Below are 23,323 nucleotides of genomic sequence, written 5' to 3'. Positions count from 1 at the left end.
TCAGACACGACTGGCCCGTATGGGCAGGGGTACCTTTACCTTAAAGGATCTAGAGATGTTTTCTTTAAGAGCAGACGCACCACTGCTTCTTTCAACTCCCCTGGGAAAGTATCTGTGCCAAGGGACTGATTGATGATCTCACCCAGGGGGTCCCGCACCTCGTCTGGACACACTCTAATCAGCCAGGAGGGTCAAGGGGGCAAGTGCTGGGCCTTCCAGCTCGGAGGAATCTGTCTACATTGGCAGGGAGTATCCGATCGAAGTGGTCCAATACTGGACCTGAGGACAGTCAAGGGGCCTCCAGTTCTGCTACTGTATCCAAATTGGCAGGGACGTCATGGCAGAGCAGCAAGAGTTTCTCCGCAAAAAAACTCGCAAATGCCTCACAGCTGTGGGTCAAATTCGTATTTAAATTTGGCTGTTAAAGACCTAATTATTCTAAAAAGTTGCACCGGGCAAGAGCTAGCGGTTTATTATGGTTTATTATGTTCTAATGCCCTACTTACCCCCCCCCATTGCCATGCTACTGCTGAAACAGCTGAGCCTGCCTCTCAGTATTTTGAGGATGAAATGAGAGGACTCAAGTATGGCACCTTGAGGTGGGATCTAAAGGTGATTAGAAAAATAGCTTCCTAAACATTTCTGAGAGCTCCAAAATCTGAAGCATGCAACTAGTTTTTACTGCGTTTTACAAAATAGTACAAAAACTTGTAATAAAAAATGAATTATAGCTTGTGCTTACAAACAATTCTTCACTTGCCTCAAGTCACTGATTTTTTAAAAACATGCACCCATCTAGTCACTAGTGCCTGATTTCTCCAGCAGACGTGCTCAAAGGGATCTGCTGTAGTGTGAAGCGCTCCATTTTCCCATCAAAAGTAAGTACAGGAGGCCATCTTAGCAGTTCCAAAAATCCAATGGGTTCACTACTGGATGGTTTACTCTTCATTTCTGCTATGTACAGTAGTCAGTTACTTTTCACTTTCACTTCTGGCATGGGCTCTGCAATCTTGACATGGTACGGTTCCAGCTCTTCTGGGGCAATGTAATCTGGAGAATTGCACATCAGGTCTCTTCCCTTGAACGATTTGGGGAAGGCAATGACATCTCGAATACTTGCAGCTCCTACTAGAAGGCAAATCAGCCTGTCAAGTCCTAAAAGACAGACATTGAATATTAGTGGCAGCATCAAATTTCAATGGGCATTGGAAAGAGTCTGTGAGGCCATTCTTCCATAGCACCAAAACCTTTCCATGACCAATATCTATTGTGCATGCAAACAATAATGCTAAATAAAATGACTCGAGTATAATAATGTTTGATTTTGTCACCAGATGTGTGGCCTCTAACAAGCAGCACATTTGGAACTGTTTATTTCAAGCTCTGCTTCTAGCAACAAAACAGACTGGAAGTGTGCATCAACATATGTAGATCTTGTGTTCATTGTTCTTGGTGTGAGGGCTTTCACATCCAGGATGCCTGTTGGCTAAAGTTCTATTCATGAGATTCAGAAAGTGGTTTTGCTTGCACTTGAGAGTCTAACTAGCAAACATATTTGAGTTGCAGGTTAAATGACTGAGGGCTTTTGCAGCACTTTGGTTTATGTGCAAATTTTCCCAAGGTGTAGAATCTGCAATCAGACTTTTTAAAAGAGTACCTTGTATAATACTTTTTTTGCATTAAAACGACATGCTTTTCTGAACTGACTTTGATAAAGGTGAGGTTAGTGTGCACGCACGCACGCACACACACATACACACACACACGTGCCCAGGTAATAAAATAGCCCACAGCGGAATCAGATTGCCACAAATACTGCTCATCCAAACGTGTTTTTCTTAGGGACTGCAACTGGGGCAGGGGTGGAACTGTTAGTCACTCCAGCATCAGGGTAGGTGTAATGTATCAATGAAAAGTAGTATTAGTGTTGATGGTCAGTGTTAATTGTGATTCAAGTAAAAGCAGATACAGACCTAATGCTATTCCTCCATGCGGAGGTGCCCCACTGTCCAGTGCTTCAAGCAGGTGAGAAAGCAGCTCTGTGTCCTCCTAGAAAAAAGCAAGTATTAATAACCAGCATGACTTGAAAGGGCCAGACTTGGTAAACCTGCTTTCTAATCCCTGCTCCCCCCCCCCTTCTGTGAGCATGTGTGGCTCAGCTCAGATTTTCTCAGTGTAAGTGTGAAACACTTGTGAGTTGCAATCTGCATAGTCCTCTGCTGCCGAACAAGAAGAACTAAGCATGCAGACTAGCTGCTTGATAGATACCATCATATATTGATTGAAACTCACTGTGAAATCCAATAGGATGAGGAGCAGTATATGATTGAATGTTTTAAATAATATGCAGAATCACTTTTGCTATTACCTTCAGCACCGTCTCAAGAATGAAACGCTGCAGCTTTGCGCTGTGTATTCGAATGGAGCCACCTCCAATCTCATTACCATTAAGCACCAGATCATAGTGCTGACCACGGACCTGGCAAGAACAGAAAGAGAATTGGACTATATACTTCTCTTTGTACCCTTTGCATCTGTGTGAAATACAGTCTCTCCTGAGAGTGCTATTGAACTAGGTGGAAATTTGCTTAGAGACAGGGTAGATAGAAATTGGGGGTCCAAAGACCCAAGTAACTGGTAATTCCACAGTATCACACACTGCCACATTTCCCCAGTTCTACCACTGCTGCTACATTTCTAGACTACAACTGCTCAAAACACAAGGCTTGTGAAAACAAACATCTATTAAAAACCAATTTTTAAATTGTAAAGCATTATCTAGCAAAAGTTAAAAGCCAGTGAATTACAACGGGCCACTGCAATTAATGGGTTGAAAGTGCAGGTCATTAAAATAAACCCTATGAATCATCAGTGCATGATGCCACCTCTATTTTCCTTCAACTGTAAGGCTGACACATCTTTGGTTTCCTTCTATCTCTCCATGCTTTTCAGGAAGCACCTGAGTTTTCCATTTACACACCTCTCAACAGTAGCGTTCTTGCTCCTATCTTGTAGGTAGATTCCAAAAGGTGGTGCTACCAAGGATTACTATTTGGCTTCTTGGGTGCTAGGCTTACAAATTCCTATGCTGCCAATATGTAACCAATACAGGAAACTGCTTGGTAAGATCTTCTGGAGATTTTAGGGTGAAAGCTCACCACTATGCAATGAAGTTCCTGAGTGCCTGGATGGAATCAATAAATCCAGGTGAGGCAGAGTTATTTAGGGATTCAGGAAGCTATGGATCCACCTGTCCTAGTTGGTGATGTATCTCATTGAAAGAAAAATGGGCTGGATTGTACCAACGGCAAAAGTAAAACCAACTTAATGTTAGCTATTGAAAACTAGCTGCAATAAAAATGCTTTGAACTACGGTGAATACTAGCTTCATCAGAGACAGAAATCTGCTCAAGGGAGTGGAACAATCCTCCAAGGCTGTTTTGCCTTTCCTTTTCTAACCCTGTTTGGCTTCTTTGAATACACTAAACAAAAAACAAAAAAGGCACCAAGTCACCTTGGCAGGATCTGTAAAGAGGAGGTGCTCATCAGAGGGGTGGGGGGCAGTGAAGGGATGGTGAGCTGACTCCAACTGCCTGGGGTTTTCTTCTTTCCGGAGGAAAAGGGGGAAATCCACCACCCATAGGAAATGAAAGGCAGAGGGGTTGCGAAGGGCCAGGCCTCTTGCTTCCAGAAGATCAGCAGCCTCCAAGCGCAACTTTCCCAATGTAGAACACTAAAAAGAACGGGGGGGGGGGGGAGAGAGAGAGAGAGAGAGAGAGAGAGAGACTGTAGCTTAAGGCGACAACAATCATATTCTACACTTTATTTTATTTAGTGAATAACAGAGGCAGATAATTTAGTGGATTATATGCTTCACTTAATTCTTGGATTAAACTTACATTTCTTCAAACATCAAAAAAGGTAGAAAACACTTTCTAATATAAAACAGGTGCTATTTAGTCATCTTGCATCCAAGTTATCTGACATTCAGTTTGTACTTCCTACTTTAAAAATTCTCAAAACTACATTGGGTTTTATAAGGAGTGCCTCAGCTACAAAGCCATCCTTTGGCTCTATGAGAGATATGGGAAACATTCTCACCTCGCAGATGATCTGGGGGAATTAGTCAAGGTTTTAAAAGTCTTACAACAGAGTAGGAATAAGCAACTTTCAACTCATCAGCCTAAACTCAGCTGGAGAGCTGTTAAGGTTGTGGAAGTCATCATATATGGTACTTAGGCTATGTTCAGCTTTGAGGAATTAAAGTATTTTATATCCTGCCTTTCCATTCCAAGGTGTCTAACACACTTCTTAAACAATAATGTGTTTTAACATACTAATGGAAAACTGCACATAAAACAGATTTACAAAAGGGGAGTGGGAAAACCTAAAAGTGGTTATGCAATAGGTACATCAGAACTGAACAGCCTTCAGTTGCTGTCTAAACACCACCAAGGAGGTGGACCTGCCAAATCTTCTGCTGACCTGAAATAGCTGATCAAGCAGAAAACTTAACAGTAACTGTGCTGATGAGAACAATAAAAGACTTGGGGACCCAATATTCTCCTTACCATCATCATAATAAACTTTATTCCACTAGCCATGGCATCATTCACAACGGGAACAAAAAGAAAAGCAACGATAAGCATAAAACCATAAAAATATCAGGCACTGCAGATACAGTAAACCATGATCACTTCTCCTATAAATTATTTGTTGCATACGATGGAATAGCAGGGGGTTCTCATGTAGAATGTGCCAGCTTAAATGTCCAAATCACCTTTGCAATAGACCGCTATTTTATCTAGTTCTTTTCTCCTGATCTTCTTAGCTGCCAAGGCATATAGTGCTACTTTATAAGTTACGAAGTCAAATATTCTGCTTACCACTTTCTCATGCTCTCCAGCTGCCAGCAACACGACGTCATCCACATTGGCCTGAACTGCTCTGACAAGCTCCAGTTTTTGTTCTTCATTCAGGAACTTACCAAGTGCGGACTTCATGCTGCCATCAGACCTCAAAATGAAGTGCAATATTCCCTGTTCAGGAGAGAAGGGCAGAAGGGAAACTTAGGCAGTTCCTGAAAAAGCAAGTAGATACAAGGAGGCCAAATCCATGTCAGCAATGAACACAACTGACAAAGGTTTAATAAAAAAAAACCAACCCAATTTTATATAGCCATCATTTGCTTGAGGGATTTCTGCAAAAGAATGACCATATTCCTCAAAGCACTGAAAGGAGGCAAGGTAGGGAGCAAACTGAAGAAGAGGAGACACAAATGGTAAGCGTAATTCTAAAGCAGTTACCACTGTGGTGTGGAAAGGTCTGGCACAGCGCAGTCCAACTCCCCAGAAGCAAAGACACAGGAAAATAGCTCTGAAATCCTGCAACACAACTCCACACTCAGCTACGCAGCTCCTTATGCACCTCAGGTGCTCATTCTTGTTCTGTGGTTGGTGGCCAAGATGCATGGTCTAATAATGTTTGAATATTTTTATTCTCAAAGCATTGTACAGTTTAATGCAAAGACTGCAAACATTAACAAATGCCTTTCTGGATCAGATTTGGGTGCAGCATTTTATCTCCAACCAGTTACTTCTTGCAGAGAAGAGCATGATGGCGATACTCATTCCACGTTCCTCATCCCCAGCATCCAGGGATCAAAACCATCAAATATGATCACTTATGGCTAGTAGTCCTGGACAGACCTGTCCTCAGAGTTAATTTTGATCTTGTTCTCACGTATTATTTGCATTCAGCTCTCTTATCTTCTCTTTTCAAATTATCACCAGCAGATGAACAATCAATTCATGGGAAATTCCTCCTGCCCCAGCCTCACTGAAAGGAATGAGAGCTGAGCAACATCACATCTCATGCAGTTTAGAAGAAATTACAGTCATACCTCGGGTTAAATATGCTTCAGGTTGAGCGCTTTCGGGTTGCGCTCCGCGGTGACCAGGAAATAACGGAATGTGTTACTTCCAGGTTTCGCCACTTGCGCATGCGCAGACTGTCAAAATGACGTCACGCGCATGCGTGGAAGTGACAAATCGCGCCCCGTGCATGCGCGGGTTACGTTCGCTTCAGGATGTGAACGGGGATCCAGAACGGATCCCGTTCGTATCCGGTGGTACCACTGTACTGATGGAAGTGGAAGTTTCTGTGCCTTACCTGGTTAAACTGGGATTTTGCCAATTCATTTAATGACTCCAAATCTTTATTCCGAAGATGTTTCTAAATAAAAGATAACAACAGAGAAGAACAGATCATTCAATTAAGCCTATATACTCTGAAGGGCATTATTATTACCTTTATCTGTTTTTTCCTAAAATTATGCTGAGTGGTGGTGGTTAATGCTCCATATTTTATTAAACTTTTTCACATTGTATTTTAAAACTCTCCATGTTACACTTTTACAAGGAATCAATTACCTTATAAAAGCAATATGCAGAATACAAAGCAAGATAGCTGAACAAAAACTAAAAGAGAACAACAACAAAATGCAAGGAAAGTAAACTTGTAATGAATATAGTAATTCCTGGCAAAGAAAACTTTGGCAGTTCTTAGGTACAATAAAAGCACAGCCACGACAGTGCAAAAATTATATTTAATGTGCCCAGGTTTAATGAATAACCTCTCTCATCAACATGAGAGAAAAAAGGAAAGTATTTGAAAGTCCTCTATTTGCCCTGAGTTCCTGCAAATTTAAACTGTTAAGAAAGTTTCTCCATTATCGGAAGAACTGCGCTGTGTTCAACCTCCCCACTATATGAAAGTGTAAAAACAGTGGCACAGCCAAGTGACACACGCCAAACACCAAATTCCAAGGGCTCCCAAGTAGACCCCTAGATGCCTCCCTTGCCCTGACATAACATAGGGCCACAGATTCTCCCCTGGTGTAGGACTTGAACTACTGAGACCTCAACTCAGCCATCAGGTGGCTCTGGGTTAATTACCATTAGTCTACTGGGCAGCATAGTCTACATCTTTGGTTTGCTATGAGTATAACATCATATAGACCATGTAAATCATTACTGTAGATATACTTTAAAAAAAACCCAACTACATTGTAAGCAACCCTGAGCACTCCTATTAGAATGTGGGGTATAAATAGGCTCAGCAAGCAGCAAGACATATGCACTATCCTGGGCTCCTTGGAGGAAGGTTTAGATGAAGACAGGATCATTCCACACCCTCTTTTTCCATAAGTAAAGACTTGTGATTGATATGACCATGGGGCCATAAATCGCTGAACAAATAGTAAACCTGCGAGCATTAACTCCGTCTTTCCTTCTTGAAATTGTGTGCGAATAAAGGACAGGGCGAGGGGGCGGGGCAAGGTGCTCCTTTTCCCCCTGCGGAGGAAAACGAGCCCGCGATCGACCGCTATCAACCGGGGATCGACCTGCCGATCACGGTCAACCGGTTGGACATCCCTGGTACACGCCATAAAGCAATTCACAAGAAAACTCTGCAATCATATTATTTTATGTCTATAAAAATGTTTAAGAACAATATTATCTCCCATCATAGATATTTTAAATAGCGTTTTGAGTTCTATTCACTTTTCATTCAGTCTTTGGTTATAATAAATAATAATAATAATAATAGTAGTAGTAGTAATAGTAATAATAATAATAATTTTATTTCTACCCCGCCCATCCAGCTGGGTTTCCCCAGCTACTCTGGGTTCCTTATAACATATCTAAAACTTAATAAAAACATCAATCCTTAAGAACTGCCCTAAACAGGGCTGCCTTCAGATGTCTTCTAAAAGTCAGATAGTTGGTTCTACTGTTACTGATCTCTGTGCAGGGGAAGAGTCAAGAACCCTTCTGTGTGGATAGTATATAAAGAGCAACATTATAAACAACATTTGGAAAAGAGAGCAGAACTACTCACCGCTCCCTGCGGAATGCAAATGGCTCTGACGGTGCCCCGGGGCTCATTGAGAGATTTCTGCAGAACTCCAACTTCTGTGTTCCTGAACACTTCAGTGACATCAATGATCTGAGCATTAGAAGTAAGAAGTTGGAGGGTTGTTAAGGCAGCACATGACACATAAGAGAGACAGCCTGCTGAACCACCACCTTCAAGCACTGCAAAAACAGGCAACTGGCAGGGATGTTGGTGGATGTGTACACACACTTTGGCCACCAAGAGCTTCTCATTTCTGCCCCCCCCCAATTACTTCTGCATGCCAGTTGTCAATTTTTGCACAAGCCACAACATTAGTAAAAGTCTCTGTAATCTTTCTAGAGCTACCCTCCGCACCCATTCACAGTGAGTCGCAACAGAAGTTTTGGAATAATTCTTCCTTACATGACTCAAGTTCTAACCATGTTAGTCTGTTGCAGCAAAGACACCAAAGAAGTACTTGCGGGGGGTGGGGGTAGATAGCGGCCTGTGCCTAAACTGCCCCCCCCCAACAAGTTTAGCCAAATCATGGTCTCCCACCTGGCCACACTGCTGATTTGAACACTGCTGCAAAAACAGTCTTCTGGCCCTTTAAAGACAACAATTTTTTATTGTGGTGCTAAATTTTCATGGGCCACAGTTCACTGACGCACCTGACCAAGTTGACCTTGGGATACTGTAGGAACTAAAAAGACGATTTGCTTTTATGTGGCTCAGATGCTCACTCTCCTTGTGCTTTCTGTCCACATACAGAAACAATGATCATTTAATACAATTTTGAAAAGGCATTTGCACTTGTTGCTTAGAGCTTTGAAGCAGGTTTAGTGCCAACTGAGGAAAGCAGTAGGCTACAGCCTGTGTATCTTTCCTTACAGTTACATAAAGCTATATAGTAAAGGATGGTTAAGAAATTTGATTAAAACATAAGCAACTATCATACCCAACTCTGTAAACTTTCCTGAACAGGACTTAGTTTCCAGAACACACCTTCATTTCAAAGCGAGTGTCTGGCTTATCGGTCCCATAGGTGGCCAGGGCTTCATCATAGGTAATGGATGGAAAAGGTACTGTGATGGGTCCCTTCTCCTCAGGCCAGGAATACTGCAGCAAGCCCTCAATTAAAGCCTGAATCCCAGCTTGGTCTGCAAATGACATCTCAATATCAATCTTGAGGGAGGGGAAATTAAAGAGAGAGAAAAAGGGAGGGGAATAAGTAACATTCAAAGGCACCATAAGAACATTATTTTTCCGTATCTAAAACTCTTACAAAATAGATATTTATAACTGAAACAAGAGAAGTATAATGGAAGCTAAATTCTGGAAAACATACAGGTGTTTGAATCCAGGCTCAGCGGCCAGGTGTGCCTTTTTTCAGCTCTGGCTAGCTGACTGGTCACAGCCCCTTTGGAGGGTGGGGAACTGACCACTGTACTCCATGCTCTGGTAACTTCTAGACTGGATTATTGCAATGCGCTCTATGCGGTGCTGTGCCTAAAGATTACTCAGAAACTTCAACTGGACCAAAGTGCAGCAGCCAGATTATTGGTTGGGGTTCCCTTCAAAATTTGGACCACATGTTTTAAAACAATTGCACTGGTTGCCAGTTCATTTCCAGGCATGGGCGTAGCCAGGGGAGGCAGGGGGACAGCTGCCGAACCCCAAGTCAAGTAAGTAAGCTTGCACCTAACCACTATACATTTTTCAACAAATACTGAAGTTGCACCTCTGACTTTTAACACCTGAGATGTATATTTTTACAACCCACCCTAGTTTTATGATTTTAAGTTGTTTTAGCCCATAATGGGACCTTATGGTGAAGGACAGATAATAAATTAAAATAATTTATTGAGGTTCACAGCACCCATTTCAAACTGGAGGATTTGCACTTTGGGGATTTGGCACTGGAGATTCGTTTGTAATATTTTGAATGTCACTACTCCTTGTTGTAACTTAAAAACTTTTTTTTTTAACAATATATACCCTTCAAAGGAACTACACCTCTTACAGTCAGTGGGGATAGGATTGTAGACCAATGCATTTATTACTGCATAAGCTTTCAGGTTCTACGGTCCACTTTATCAGATGCATCTGAAGCTCACAGTAGGAAACCTTCCTTACAGCAAATTAATTTGCCCAGGTGTGAAAAGCTCCCAGGGGATATTTTGCCAAAGTTCTAATCCCACAGTAATTGGCACTTGACACACCTTAACTTTTTGGCTTGGTCCTTAATGTGTTTTTGGGATGTTAGAAATTACTGTTTTAAACACTGTAGCAAAAGGACACTTTATGTTACAAAAAGATCATGTCTTGTACCTGCTGTACAAGTTGTGCCAATCACGTGTCCAAGATTTCCTTAGAGCTTTTAAATCTTACATCAAATTATAAAAAATACATAGCAAAGGATATAAATTACCTGAGTGAATTCAGGCTGCCTGTCTGGCTTGGAACCTTCATCTCGATAGCAGCGGGCTACTTGGAAGTACCTGCCATTGGAATTGAAGGTCACCACTGTCACCATTTTGCTTACAAAGTATTAATAGCATTTTCCCCAAAGACATTCACCATTGGCAGGCAGAAGGAAAGAGCTGCTTGAGTAGTGGCTATGATGACTAGCACGAAGCTAGTGGACACAGAAGAGAAGGAATAATCAGTGGTCAGAGGAAGGAGGTTTATGCCCAAGTGAGTATTTTTCATGATCGTTGAACCAGTACTCAGTGCTCCACACACTTTGGCTTGATTACCTGTCACCACTGACCTGTCTGCAGAACAATTCCTTTGCACTGCCAGAGAAAGCTAGGGGAGGAGAAGAGAAAAGGAGATTCTCTGCCACACTGCTGAGGTTTGTGTCTCTACTGCTGCTTCTGTTTGCCTTACAACTCAGCAGTGCAACTGCTCCACCAACTCAGGAGACAGCAGGGGGGTCTGACATTGCTATGAGCAGGGGCCCTTTTGTCCAGGGGTCCTTTACCTTTACCTTGCCAAAGCACCATGAGAATGCACTCCTGCTGAGCAGATTTGCAGTGGCTTGTCCTCGGGTACTAGACAATGCCAACTTTATTGTGAACCCTATTCTTCTTATTAGGGTGGTGTCAGTTTTTGTGACAAGTTACCTCTGCCACCCAACCCCCACCCCACTCTAGGGAACGGGGTTTCCATTCCCCGATGTAGGAGGAGACACTTATGTAACATTCCTTTTACCAGGAGGTTCCCAAGAAACTCACCTGTCCAGGCCTCCTACCATCAATAGCTGCTTAAACTGCTGAGGACTCTGGGGCAGTGAGTAAAACTTCCCAGCCTCTCGTGAAGGCACCACAAATTCCTTTGCACCCTGGTATTAAAAGAAGGGTAGAACAGCAGGAATTGCAGTGACTTTGAAAATGCAGAAACTTATACTTCAGATCAATAAGCCACAAAACAGGTCCCCAAATATTTTTTGCCTCCACCAAGCTCCCTCTGAAAGATTCAACACCCTCCCACATCATTTACCCACTAATGCACTTTGCTCACCAAACCCAAATCATGTCTCCTGCATGTCACAGTTGTTGTCATGCAATAACGCTAATTGTCAGTACTAATGTGGGTTCCTAAAACACACCAGAGGCAAATAAACACATTATATTTATTTCCAATGGTCGAGCAGGTTCTTCTTCTGCCCTTAGAACCCAGTTTCACATCTATTGGCACCAAACAATCTGCCCTGATAAACATGTTAACCTTAGTTTCACCTCCCCCTTGCAAGTCAGGTGGGATGTTCACATCCTCTTTTCAGAAGCTTACACATATTTACAGTTCACCTTTTAAAAATTAAATAACAAACAATAAACTAAAACTGTTTAGTGGTGGAGAAGAAATGGGAGACTGGTGATCTCCTGGATGCTGTTGCATCGGTGTTCCTCAAAGTTGTAATACATTCAGCATCAGAAGGCGACTAGGCTTCTCTTTGATTCAGCCTGAAACTTCATGCACACTTGCCTGAAGGGGCACTGCATGGCATATGGCTCCACCCGACCCCCATCTACACATTAGTGTGGGGCACCTAAGGCAGGGAACACTGTGCTTGCAAGTTTCCCTAGCTCCTGAAACAGATCCATGGTCTGAAGCACGCCTAGAGGCCTCCCCGCTTCAGATGGCAGTGGGAGCCACACGCCATGGGAGTTGAGGCCAGAGGCACAAAACTCCCACAATCCACCAAATCACCCCTTCACAAAGCAAGTGTCATGACCCCCCCCCCCCGGATTGAGTGATTGCATTTCTAAGCTGCTTTCCACTCAAACAAACCCAAACGTGACTTGCAAAAATAAATAATTATAACCTATATCACCAGTAAAACAATTACAATCTATAAAACAATGCTAAGAAAACCAGCAACTAAAAAATAACTTAAACGTGATTCAAGTTTGTACACACACTGTTCCACCCACCCACCATACAGAAGGCCCCTGATCTAATAGAAATACCTACAATAGAGCTAAGCTTTAACTTACTAGTTATTAAGTTAAACCCTGTAACTTGTCTTTTCAACAAGTGATGTTCAAGGCCAACAACAGTACGAATACAGCAAAACAGCTGTCACGGGAATATTGAAGGGAAGCGCCCCCCCCCCAACATGTATTAGACCCTTACATCTGTTCTTAAACAAACTATGATGTGCGGTTTTATTAGTGCTATTAGTTATATTTCTGCATTGCAAAGGATTGAACTTAGATGACTCTTGGGGTCCCTTTCAACTCTACAATTCTACGATTCTTTGAGATTCAATTCCACATCTCCTGGAGACAAGACTGAAGGTGCAGCTAGCCTCTCAGACTGAGTTGTACCTCTGAAAAAAGCTCAGTCTGGGTTTGCTTGTTGTGAAAGCAACACTGGAGCCTGCTCAGTCTGAGCTTCAGATGCCGCTCTCCAGGGAGCTACTTGCTTTGCCTTGTAAGAATCTGACCTCTAATCTGCTTGTCCTTGCCTTATGACAACTTCCCCCCAACCTGCTCCCCTCCAGATGTTTTGTACCACAATTCCTGTCAGCCCCAGCCAACAGGGTAAATGGTTGGGGATAACAGGGGTTGTAGCTCAAAACATCTAGAGGATGTCAGGCAGGGAATATTGCTTTATGCAAACTTTATGTCTTGCCTGAGATTACCTGACCAGAACCTGAACTCGGACTTGCTTGCTTTTTCTTTTTTTCCCTTGTTAAAACTCAAATTTCTGCTAGCATACCAGTTTTTCAGAACTCAGGATTGAGAGAAAAAATATTTGTTTTGAGGACAGAGACAGTGGCTTCAAATAATCTCTGACATTCTGAAAGAGTAATGTCCCACATCCTCCCACTTTGATGAAAATCCTTTCTGAATCAAACAATAAGAAACTTTTACAAAGCAATATACACAGAGAAAATACTTACCCCTGGAGTCTTCTTGAATAGTGTTGGCGTTTCCACATCCACAAAGCCTAAAACATATTTCATATATCACTTGTTATTGAGTAAAAGGAGAAAAGAAAAGGCATTACTAAAATGCTGTTATGAGTTAGAAACAAAGGAAGTTGCCTGAAACCAGGTCAGACCACTGGTTCATCTACTGTCAACAGTACTGTCAGTTTCAGGCAAGGGATATTCCCAGGCCTGTCAAGGAATGAGCCAGAGACCCAAAGCGGGTACTCTACCACTGAGCTAGACCCCCTGTCCACTTCTCTGCCTTTCTCTCACCATGACGATTGCAGAGGTATTCCCGCATTCTCATCACCACCTGGGACCTCATTCGTAGGTTGTACTGCATCTGGACGCTCCGCAGGTCCAAATAGCGATACTGCATTCGCAAGGCCTCAGTTTTCTGAGAAGGGGAAGGGGTTGTTGTTCAGAAGAAAAAACAAGTAAGTACATGAATGGGAAGCATATGGGGGAAAAGGAAATTAAAAAGAAATTAGGAAACATCCACATCACAGTGAAATGGCAACAAATTAGTGCTTTTCTTCACAGCAAAATGGTTCAGACCTCTCCCACATGTAATTTTTCCCATTTTGAAAAATTAATTCTTATTTTTTCACACTATTCAAAAGGTATAATCTCAAATATTTATAAAATTTTGCTCAAATATGAACCCAGACACCAAACGGGTTTAAAAATGTCCTGGAACACTGATTTAGAATGTGACATAACTGAAGATACTTAGCCATGTGGGGGGGGGGGGGAAACCATTCTTCTCATAATATATCAGCTAAACATAAAGAACTGTCGTTAAAGGTGATTCATAAGCAGTACAAGACTTCTAGAAGACTCTTTTATATAAATTCATCTCCACCTCTAAGGTGGTGGAGGGGATGTTCAGAAATTGGATCGTATCTCTACCTATGGTGCAGCTGTACTGGAGTTCAATAAATCTGGGCAACATTATACAGAGACATTGATAAGATCTTAAACGGACGTATTACCCCAACTTTTCAATTAGCCTTTTTATATATATGTGATAAGGGTAATCAAATTTTGCATAATATTTTGGTTTTGGGGGTCGAACATGCACAGAAGCGCCGAATCGCAACCCGTGCATGCGCAGACGCGCCACTGTGGGTTGCGAACGTGAATCCCGCACAGAAAACGTTTGCAACCCGAGCATCCACTGTAGTGATGGAGCCTCTTGAATTTCAGTAGGGAGGGCATTCCACCACATGATCATAAGGTCATGGAAGTATTTCTGAAGCCTGATAATCATTCTCACATATTTCCTTTGCTCTCCAGCCATCGCTAATCATTCTTTTCAGTTGAAGACAAATTATGGAACATTTCCCCAAAGCTGTTAATTGGAACTGTACATCATCAACATACGCTTCTTCCCAAACCTTCTTTCTACAACAGGACAGGAAGAGGGTTGGAAGAACAAGGTCACCCAAGAATTTCAAATATGCACTGTACCAAACAGCCAACCACACAGAAATAAAGAGAAAGTCACCTTGGCAAAGTCTTTTATTTCAAAAGGAAGTTTCTTACAGGAGTTCAGGATCTCTACTGTTTTCACCTTAACTTCAATATCACCTGTAGACAATCTCTAAAAATGAACAAAAAAGAGAAAAATAATCACCACTATTTTTACATAGATCCCTGAGATGATGGTCCAATAGCTATCTGCACTTGTGCCATTTTTTATTATTTTACTGGTTTAAATTTTTTGTTAAGCCTATCCAATGGAAAGACAAACATCTGTCTCCCTTCTCCATTTTGAAGATGGAGGCTTGCCTGGGCTTAAACCACCCGGCCAGAACAGAGACAAGGCAACATGCCACACCTCCTGCAGTTCAGCTGGATGTGAAAGGCCAAGGCAGGCTTCAAGCTCCCAGTCACCACTGGGCCAGAATCAACTAATTAATCCCACGAGCAGAAGCCAACACAAAAACTTCTGCTAGCACAACTAGCTCCCTGCCTCATGTGGGAGATGTTGGGTGAAACCCCAAAACAGCATGTGGAAGAGAATAGCTGAAATCCTTGCGTCGACAGAACATTCACTTTAGAACAGTGTTTCCCAAAGTGGGTGATGCCACCCCCGGGTGGTGGGGAGCGCTGGAATGATCCAGGGGCGTGATAGTAGCCTTGGGTGCAATTGGGGGGTGTTGAATAAAACTAAGGGGGCAGTGGAAGCATAAAGAAAGAACATTTTGAAAAATCGTTCATACATGTTTTATCGGTTGTGTGGCTTACTGCCAGGTCGGGCGCTGTTGGGGGACCGCGATACCTCCCCTGGATCTGGTGCTGGAGGTGAGGGGTTTTCCCGGGCTTAAGTAAACCCTTTTTGGCTTCACCCAGACCCAGAAAGTGGATCACAGATTGCCTCTCTATTTGGCCAGTGGCAAGCAAATCAGTCAACTAAAAAAACAAATTGACTACAAATAACTAATCACAGTGATTTAAGAATGCTGCTGACAAAAATTAGAACCAAACATTAATAAATTGATAGCAGCACACCAGGTTCAAGCTTTTCGTTAGGATTATTTTTAATGTTATACATAATTTTTATTTTAATATTATCCTTTATTATCTTGATTTTCTGTAATGTGAATGTTACTACGGTTGATTATAATAAAAAATTATAATTTCAAGCCTCAGGGTGTTTTATTTACATCTTTCTTTACTATGTTGTAGGGTGTGAGTAGAAATATAGATACAGTATATATAAGAACACAAATTTGTCACTGCAACTTTCTGTTCACTTAAAGAAGGTAGATTTCCGAGGGCAATGAGTAATTTTTTTCTGAAAAGGGGGTGGTAGGCCAAATAAGTTTGGGAACTTTTGCTTTAGAATGACAATTAATTCTTCCTCCTGTCTCCTCCCCACTGGGGGTGGGAAGGGAAGGCAAAAATTGGTTTTAGCAGGAAAAACCAACCCTAGCCATTTTGGCCCTGCATGGCTTATTTTAAGCATTATTATTAATCATTTTTATAGTGCCATCAAAGTGCAAGGCACAGTGCACAGGACCCGAAGTGCCAAGTGCTTGGAACAGGACTCTGTGCCAAGGAACTTACAATCTAAAATGCAACATATGGGAAACAGAGAAAGGGGAGGGAAGTGGAAGAAGTTAGCATGGGAAAAATATGTGACTGTATCAGCTGCATGTGAAAAGCTGAGCTGCAGGCATATACGCGAGCCAAGGGGCTAAGCCAAGCAAAGCTCATGGGATGAAAGATCTGAAGGAAGAAAGGTGGAATCACACAGAAGCTAAGATCCCCCAGCCTTCCTCTCAACCTTGTTGTTGTCATTGAGGGAATGGGGGTTGCTATGTAACCACCAGGGCAATCCTTGCCCACCTCTGCAGCTCCAGGCTTGGGCAAATACTGACCAGATAATGGCAGTTACACTCACTGGGGCAAGTGGAAATGGGGCAGCCTACTTTTAGCAAGCAAGACCAGAAACTTCAGGTGAGGCTGAAGTCAGGAGGTTACAGCCCTTTATTATCAAATTAGGGCTGGCCGATATAAGCTTTTCAACATCACAGTGCATCGCCAGCCAAACATCACAGTTTGGCGATATACTGTTGAAAAAACAAGCTGCATTGGCCTCTGCCTGCAAAGCACCTGGTGAAACTGCCTCAGCTCTCACCCTGAGAATTGAGGTGGTTTCTCCCAGGCGCATTAGGGAGGGTACCATTGCAGCCACCCCCATGCCGGGTGCCATGCCCCCAGTACGCATACCACGCCCCCCGGAAGTGCGCCAGTCACAGCCCCACCTGCTCTCCGCCCCCAGTGTCAGAGCGTGCAGCTTCGCCACTGCAAGCACACTCACCCTCAGCTGAGCAGTTTCAAGGAGCCCCCACCCTGCCACTGGCTGATGGGAACCAGACCTGGGCTGAGGGCTCCTTTTTAACTGCTCGGCTGAGGTAAGAACAGCTTCATACTCCTCAGTCAAGTAGTTTAAAGATGCAGAGGGAGGAACAAGCTGTATCAGCGCATCGTATGAGGGCAGAGTGTGATGGCAGTTTCACTCAGCGATATATTTCATTCACTTCTCCTGAGTCCCTCTGCTAGCAGCACCGCTGGAGGAAGGAACTCTAGCAGACACTGCTAGCCAGTGCTTTTTTTCTGGGGTACTCATACCCCTAAACATTTTGTGAATCTAAGTTTGACGTCATTGAGGGGCAGTATTTCAATAGGAGTAGGAAAATGAGAGTACCCCTAAACATTTTTTTAGGAAAAAAGCACTGCTGTTAGCAGAGGTACTCAGGAGCTGTGGCGGTTTCACCAGCAATAAACCGCTGAGTGAAGCCGACATCGCGGTCTGCTCCTCATACCGATCCTGGGCGATATATCAATATATCGGCCAGGCCTTTATCAAACAGAATAGGAGTAAATGGCAAAGCAATACGAATACAGACCCACACCTCCCAAACCCAAACACTGTGTCACATGTGAGGAGACATTTCAGCTTTTGGGAAATAGTTTGTAGTGTCTTGAAGTGGCCAAGTTGCACTAAGATAAAATTAGGGGGAGATTCTCCTTAAAGTACGCACGGGGTTTGTCTGTCCTGGAGGCCGGGGGACAACAGTTCCAGTCAGCCTCACTACGGATTCAACTGGAGTGTCATACAAGATCTTCCTCAAATGGGAAGCTGCCTGCAGAAAGACGGAAACAACACACAAAATTGCATAGGTACATCATTTAGGAGCACGGATTTAGAACTGATGAGCCACCTTAGTAGCGGGCCAATTTCAGTACTACAGTCTAATATTAGGCTCCTCTGCCAAAGATGAATTTGCACAGCCCACAAATTCACAAGCAAGAATGAATTATCCTGCTGATGAATTCTATTTTAAGATTATAAGAAGTGATTTGCTGAATCAGATCAAATCCCACCTAGTCCAGCACTCCTTTCTAGAATCCTAGGCCGTAAGCATAGAGCTGGTTCGTAGTTTCTGCGGGTGCTTAGCCTGCATAAACGACCCCCTTTTATCCTACCTGAAATGAGAAGAAAAAGGCAGGCAGGCAGGCAGGCGAGATAAACAGCAGACTGTGATTTCTACCTTTGAACAAGTCACATTCAGCTTCTGCTCTTCCTCCACCCTACTGCTAAGCTCACTTCCCCGCATTATCCTTGTAGGCCAGCGGTTCCCAACTCCCCTGATCCCAGACCACTTGAAAGTTGCTGAGATCATGAGATGGTTTTTCTGCCTGCTGTAGAATTTGTAATACACGGTGCTAGATGTTGTACGATTTTTAATTGTACAGTGGTACCTCAGGTTACAGACCCTTCAGGCTACAGACGCTTCAGGTTACAGACTCCGCTAACCCAGAAATAGTACCTCGGGTTAAGAACTTTGCTTCAGGATAATAACAGAAATCGTGCTCTGGCAGCAGGAGGCCCCATTAGCTAAAGTGGTGCTTCAGGTTAAGAACAGTTTCAGGTTAAGAACGGACCTCCAGAACAAATTAAGTACGTAACCCGAGGTCCCACTGTATTTTATTGCTTCTTTTAATGCTTATACATTTCATAGAATTCAAACTGTAACACAATATAATATACAAATAAAAAACAATACAAGAATCCCAAAGCCCTTTTCAGGCACTGTTTATGTGTTTAAGTATATTCATAACACCAATAAGGGCACCAATGATAATACTTTTCTTTTAAAATGAGCACAGAATATAAGCAAAAATAACCTACTTATGATTGTATATTCATTGATAAATCTTGTGTGTAGTCACACAGAATGAACATCTATATGTTGTATGTCCACTTGTAAATGATCAGAAGTAGTTATGGGAAATCATGTTTGCTGTTACATATTCAGAATCAGAATTATGTTTGAATAATTGCTATGCTTGGTGGGCAACATGACAGACGACAATAAATCATTTAACCAGTGCAACTGCAGAAGCAAGCCTTGATAGCTCACCTCATCCTGAGGTATGATAATCTGGGTGAGTCCTTGGAAGTCTCTCAAAACCACAAACTGCTGCTGTCTAATCACAGGAGACACAAACAGAAATGTTTGTAACACTTCAGGTAAAACCTCTACATTAGAGCAAGCTTAAATGAGGTCAGTTTACATATGCAGATAAATAATATAATACAGAGTTCCTGAAGCTACTATTTCATGCTCATATCCGAGAGAAAAGAAATCTCTGCATATTGAACTTCAGAAAATCATGGGAAAGGCTAGGCTAGGACCTTCTCCCAAAGAGTGAGTCCCAAACATGCTATATCCCACAAGCACACTCTCCTCTTTCAGAACTGACCATTCAAGTTGGAGTGAAACCACTAGCAACCAAATCAGACTGCTGTAGGAACAAAAAGGATATTGAAAGCCATCAAGAGATCAAGTAGAATCAGCAGAAATGGGTCCAGAAAATCAGTTTCCTCCAATTGTGCTTGGCTAAGGTTAACAATGTGGGAACTGGTACTTAAGTCTCATCTATTTACAACACTTCCGTAATTTTTTCAGTTCACAGAAGAGATACTAGAATAGATGGACCCTAGTTTTGACTCTGGAAAGCAATTCTAATGCTGTTAGCCAACTTAAGGTTTGCCATAACACCTTCAATCTTACAATCCTGGATGCTTTTATTTACCTCTGATATTGAATCCATCCACACAGGGTGACCTCCTGACCTACATGAGCAGAGCGCAATTCCCCACAAGTTTTGGTCCGGGAAACAAAACTATTGACATCTGGTGTAGAGAAAAAAACAATTATACTTAATTACATTCATAAGAAAGGTAATACATTTTCAACACAGGATAAAATATCAAAACAAATTCTAGAGATGCCAGTTATGGGCATGAATATTAATAGCGCAATCCTATTATATGTGTACTCAAAAGTAAGTTCCAGTGAGTTCAATAAGGCCTACTAGGTGGTTATTGCATAAATCAGTGGTGTCCAAACTTTTTTCAAAGAGGGCCAGATTTGATGAAGTGAAGGGCTTTAGGATTTTACCCCCGGAAATAAACTGCCACAGGGGCCAGATTAGGCACCCCACCCCCCAGGCAGACTTTGTATGTGCCTGGTATAAATGATGTAAAGCATTAATTAATTAATTAATTAATTAATTAATTAATTGCACAAGGTAGCTAGATAACATTTAATGTCATTAGTCATGTTACATAGCTATTGCTCATCAGTTTCCCCACTGATTTTTACAGTGCCCAAACTGGACTGGCCAGTGGTTTAAATTCTATGAGGCATCTTGAAAGAGCTCATAATGAGAAAAACTGTTCAAGAGCAGTCAGTAGGAGCTAGAGGAAATACATTTAGAACATCCTGGGTATTCCATTTTGTTTGCATGACTACAAACTAATCCTATGGAGAATTTGGCCCATTAATTTAAGCAGGTTTGTACACAATTATAATCTTTAGGGGGCAGCTCTAGCTAGAGTTGTGCTGACACTATTTTTCCTCAGCCAGAAGATCCTGCATCTTCCATTAAACACAAGATATGCAACACCAGATTCCAAACACTATCAACAAGATTTTCCATACGTTATTTAAAGTTATAGGGTTTCTATTTTTGGATGGCCTGTTGGTCTGAGAAGCCGGAGCGTTATACTAATTGTTGCAATCATCAACATCATCATCTTGTGGTACCCTAAAACACATTTATTGCAGCAGAAGCTTCTGAGCATTAAAACCCCGTCAGATACAATGATCATCTAAATAGGCAGGTACGGTAAATATTATCCAGAGAAGAAACAGAGGTGGATCTGTTTGTCTGCTGTTTTTTACAAGGAGAGCCAATAATCAAACCTATTCAGGGATTTCTCTCCCCCCCCCCTTATGTTTTTAAGCTGTTCTTTATTTTTAATCTGCAAACTGTCTTGAGTTCCTGTCAGGTGTCTGCCTGTCTATTGAGATCAAGCAGGTGGCTTTACTGTACTCCCTTTGGTACCTGCTACAAACACCTTTCTTTTAGACAAACCTACACAGCTGCTTAAGAAAGTTAAGGCAAATCTTAATCCATTTTAGCATTTTGGAAATACAGTGGAACCTCAGGTTGCGAATGTGATCCGTGTGGGAGGCACGTTTGCAACCCGCAGCGCTGCGTCTGCGCACGCACGGGTCGCAATTCTGGTACTTGTTCTGGTAATTCTGGGTCTGGTGCGGTGCACAACCCAAAAACACGTAACCTGAAGTGTCTGTAACCCGAGGTACCACTGTAGGCTTGCCATTTTCCCCTTGATTTTTACTGTTTTATCTTTTGTAAACCGCTTTGAGAGTCGCCCCCTAAGAAATCAAGCTGTGCATAAATTTCAATGAAATAAATATTTAAAATGAAAAGAATAATGATAATCATATGGGATTACACTCCCTCCGAAGGAGCAGATACGTAACTTGGGGGAACTTCTGGAGCCTTTGATGTCACTTGAGGCTCAGGTGGCCTGTGGGACAGCTTGTGGCCCAGCTGTGCTTCTATCTGGACAGGGATAGCTCTGGTAACCTCTAGTTTAGATTACTTCAAAGTGAATTTGGCGGCCAAGTTGCTCACTGGGGCAAGACCACTTCAGCATAGTTCTGTACATTGAACCTGGCCTATCTGCACTGGCTGCCACTTAGTTTCAGGCCCAATTCAAAGTTCTGACTTTGATTTATAAAGTCTTAAACAGCCCAGGACCACAAAACCTGAAGGACCGCCTCTCCCCACATAAACCATCCTGGACCCTGCTATCTGAGGCCCTTCTTTGCACGCCTCCTCCATGACAGGTTGATAGGATGGCAACAGGGGAGCAGGCCTTTTCTGCAGGGGATTCCCTGCTTGTGGGATGCTTCCTCCAGGGAGGCTCAGCTGGCACCTTCCTTACATATCTTTTGGTACCAGGCAAAAACACTTCTCTGTAACCAGGCCTTTGAGTGATTAAAAAACGCTTGGCCTTTTAGACTGGGGGGGCAATTGTTTTTGTTATAACGGTATGTATTTTTGTGCTTTTATGTAAACCTCCCTCTGATCTTTGGATGAAGCCATGAAGGGCAGTATAGAAATTTAATAAAGAGATAAATATAATTTCTAAGAATCGTACACCGCTGGTTGGTAAGAAAAACGTCAAAGGAATGTTATTATTATTATTATTGAATGATGTTGGATTGAAATTAAGTGGTTTCTAGCTGTAATGGTAAAAGGAATTTGATAAAAGGGCTTTTCTTTATTCAAAGTTATAATAATCTAAGAAGTTGGAGAGAAAATAAGGTGTTTTCTTTTTCTTTTCTTTTCAAGCTGTAATGCTTCTAGATAAGGATTTGCTGTATAAATAATTTGAATTGGATATACAAGGAGGGGAGGTATGAGGAGGTCGGGGAAATAGGTTATAGAAAATAAGTTGTGAAATTTATGTGTTTTTGTTTTTTATGTTTGCTTTTTTCTTTTTGTTTGTAAAAAATTGGAAACTCTAATAAATATACTTTAAAAAAAAGGAAAAACCTCAAAGCAGTTTGCAGAAAGGTAAAACAGTAAACCTGAGAGCAAATTCACAGGCCTACTTTTAAAACCTACAAAAGTTAAAGATGCTAAGAAAAGGATCCATATCCACCTAAGCATCTTGGCGGCTCTTGTCTAAGCAATACTGTTTTCAGCAGAGGCCAAGAGCAGCGATGGCTCCTGCTTTGCCTCCAGAGAGCGGGCGCCGCCACACGAAACGACCCGCTCTCTTACCGGGGCGGCAACGGGGGAATCAGGTGCGCCCCCCCCCCTCAGCAGGAGCCCCGACGCCCCCCCCCCCCGCGGGCGCCACGGACCTGCAGCGCCGGGGGCGCGGAGCGACGGAGTGCCGCCGGAGACGCGCCTGGCGCCGCCCTGGGCCGCCCCGCCCGGGAAGAGCAGCGAGAGCGGGGCGCGGAGGGGGCCCGGCAGCCCGCGCGCGGTCCTCCAGAACACCGGCATCGCTCCCCGCCGAGGAGGCGCCTCACGCGAAGGCCAAGCCCCGCCCCCGCGCGTGCTCACGTGAAC

The 23,323-nt window shown here is 42.8% G+C and overlaps 1 protein-coding gene across 1 annotated transcript; it reads right to left on the bottom strand.

The window, feature by feature from the left end:
- Window positions 1-659: 659 nt before the first annotated feature.
- DARS2 (aspartyl-tRNA synthetase 2, mitochondrial) lies at window positions 660-23,272 on the bottom strand. Its single transcript, XM_082229076.1, has 17 exons — window positions 23,113-23,272; window positions 19,958-20,057; window positions 19,282-19,348; window positions 17,899-18,000; window positions 14,853-14,948; window positions 13,616-13,739; window positions 13,313-13,359; window positions 11,139-11,245; window positions 10,331-10,400; window positions 8,905-9,084; window positions 7,903-8,010; window positions 6,172-6,234; window positions 4,887-5,039; window positions 3,515-3,733; window positions 2,369-2,479; window positions 1,974-2,049; window positions 660-1,155 (listed from the first exon to the last, which is right to left on the bottom strand). The coding sequence occupies exons 1-17, from the start codon at window positions 23,255-23,257 to the stop codon at window positions 968-970; spliced, it is 1,956 nt and encodes a 651-aa protein (XP_082085202.1). The 5' UTR covers window positions 23,258-23,272; the 3' UTR covers window positions 660-967.
- Between the last annotated feature and the right edge of the window lie 51 nt (window positions 23,273-23,323).

Source organism: Podarcis vaucheri, assembly GCF_965113315.1.
Source record: "Podarcis vaucheri genome assembly, chromosome: 6".
NCBI classification, from domain to species: domain Eukaryota; kingdom Metazoa; phylum Chordata; class Lepidosauria; order Squamata; family Lacertidae; genus Podarcis; species Podarcis vaucheri.
The sequence above is the reverse complement of the archived record's forward strand: the minus strand, read 5'-3'. Positions and strand labels throughout refer to the sequence as shown.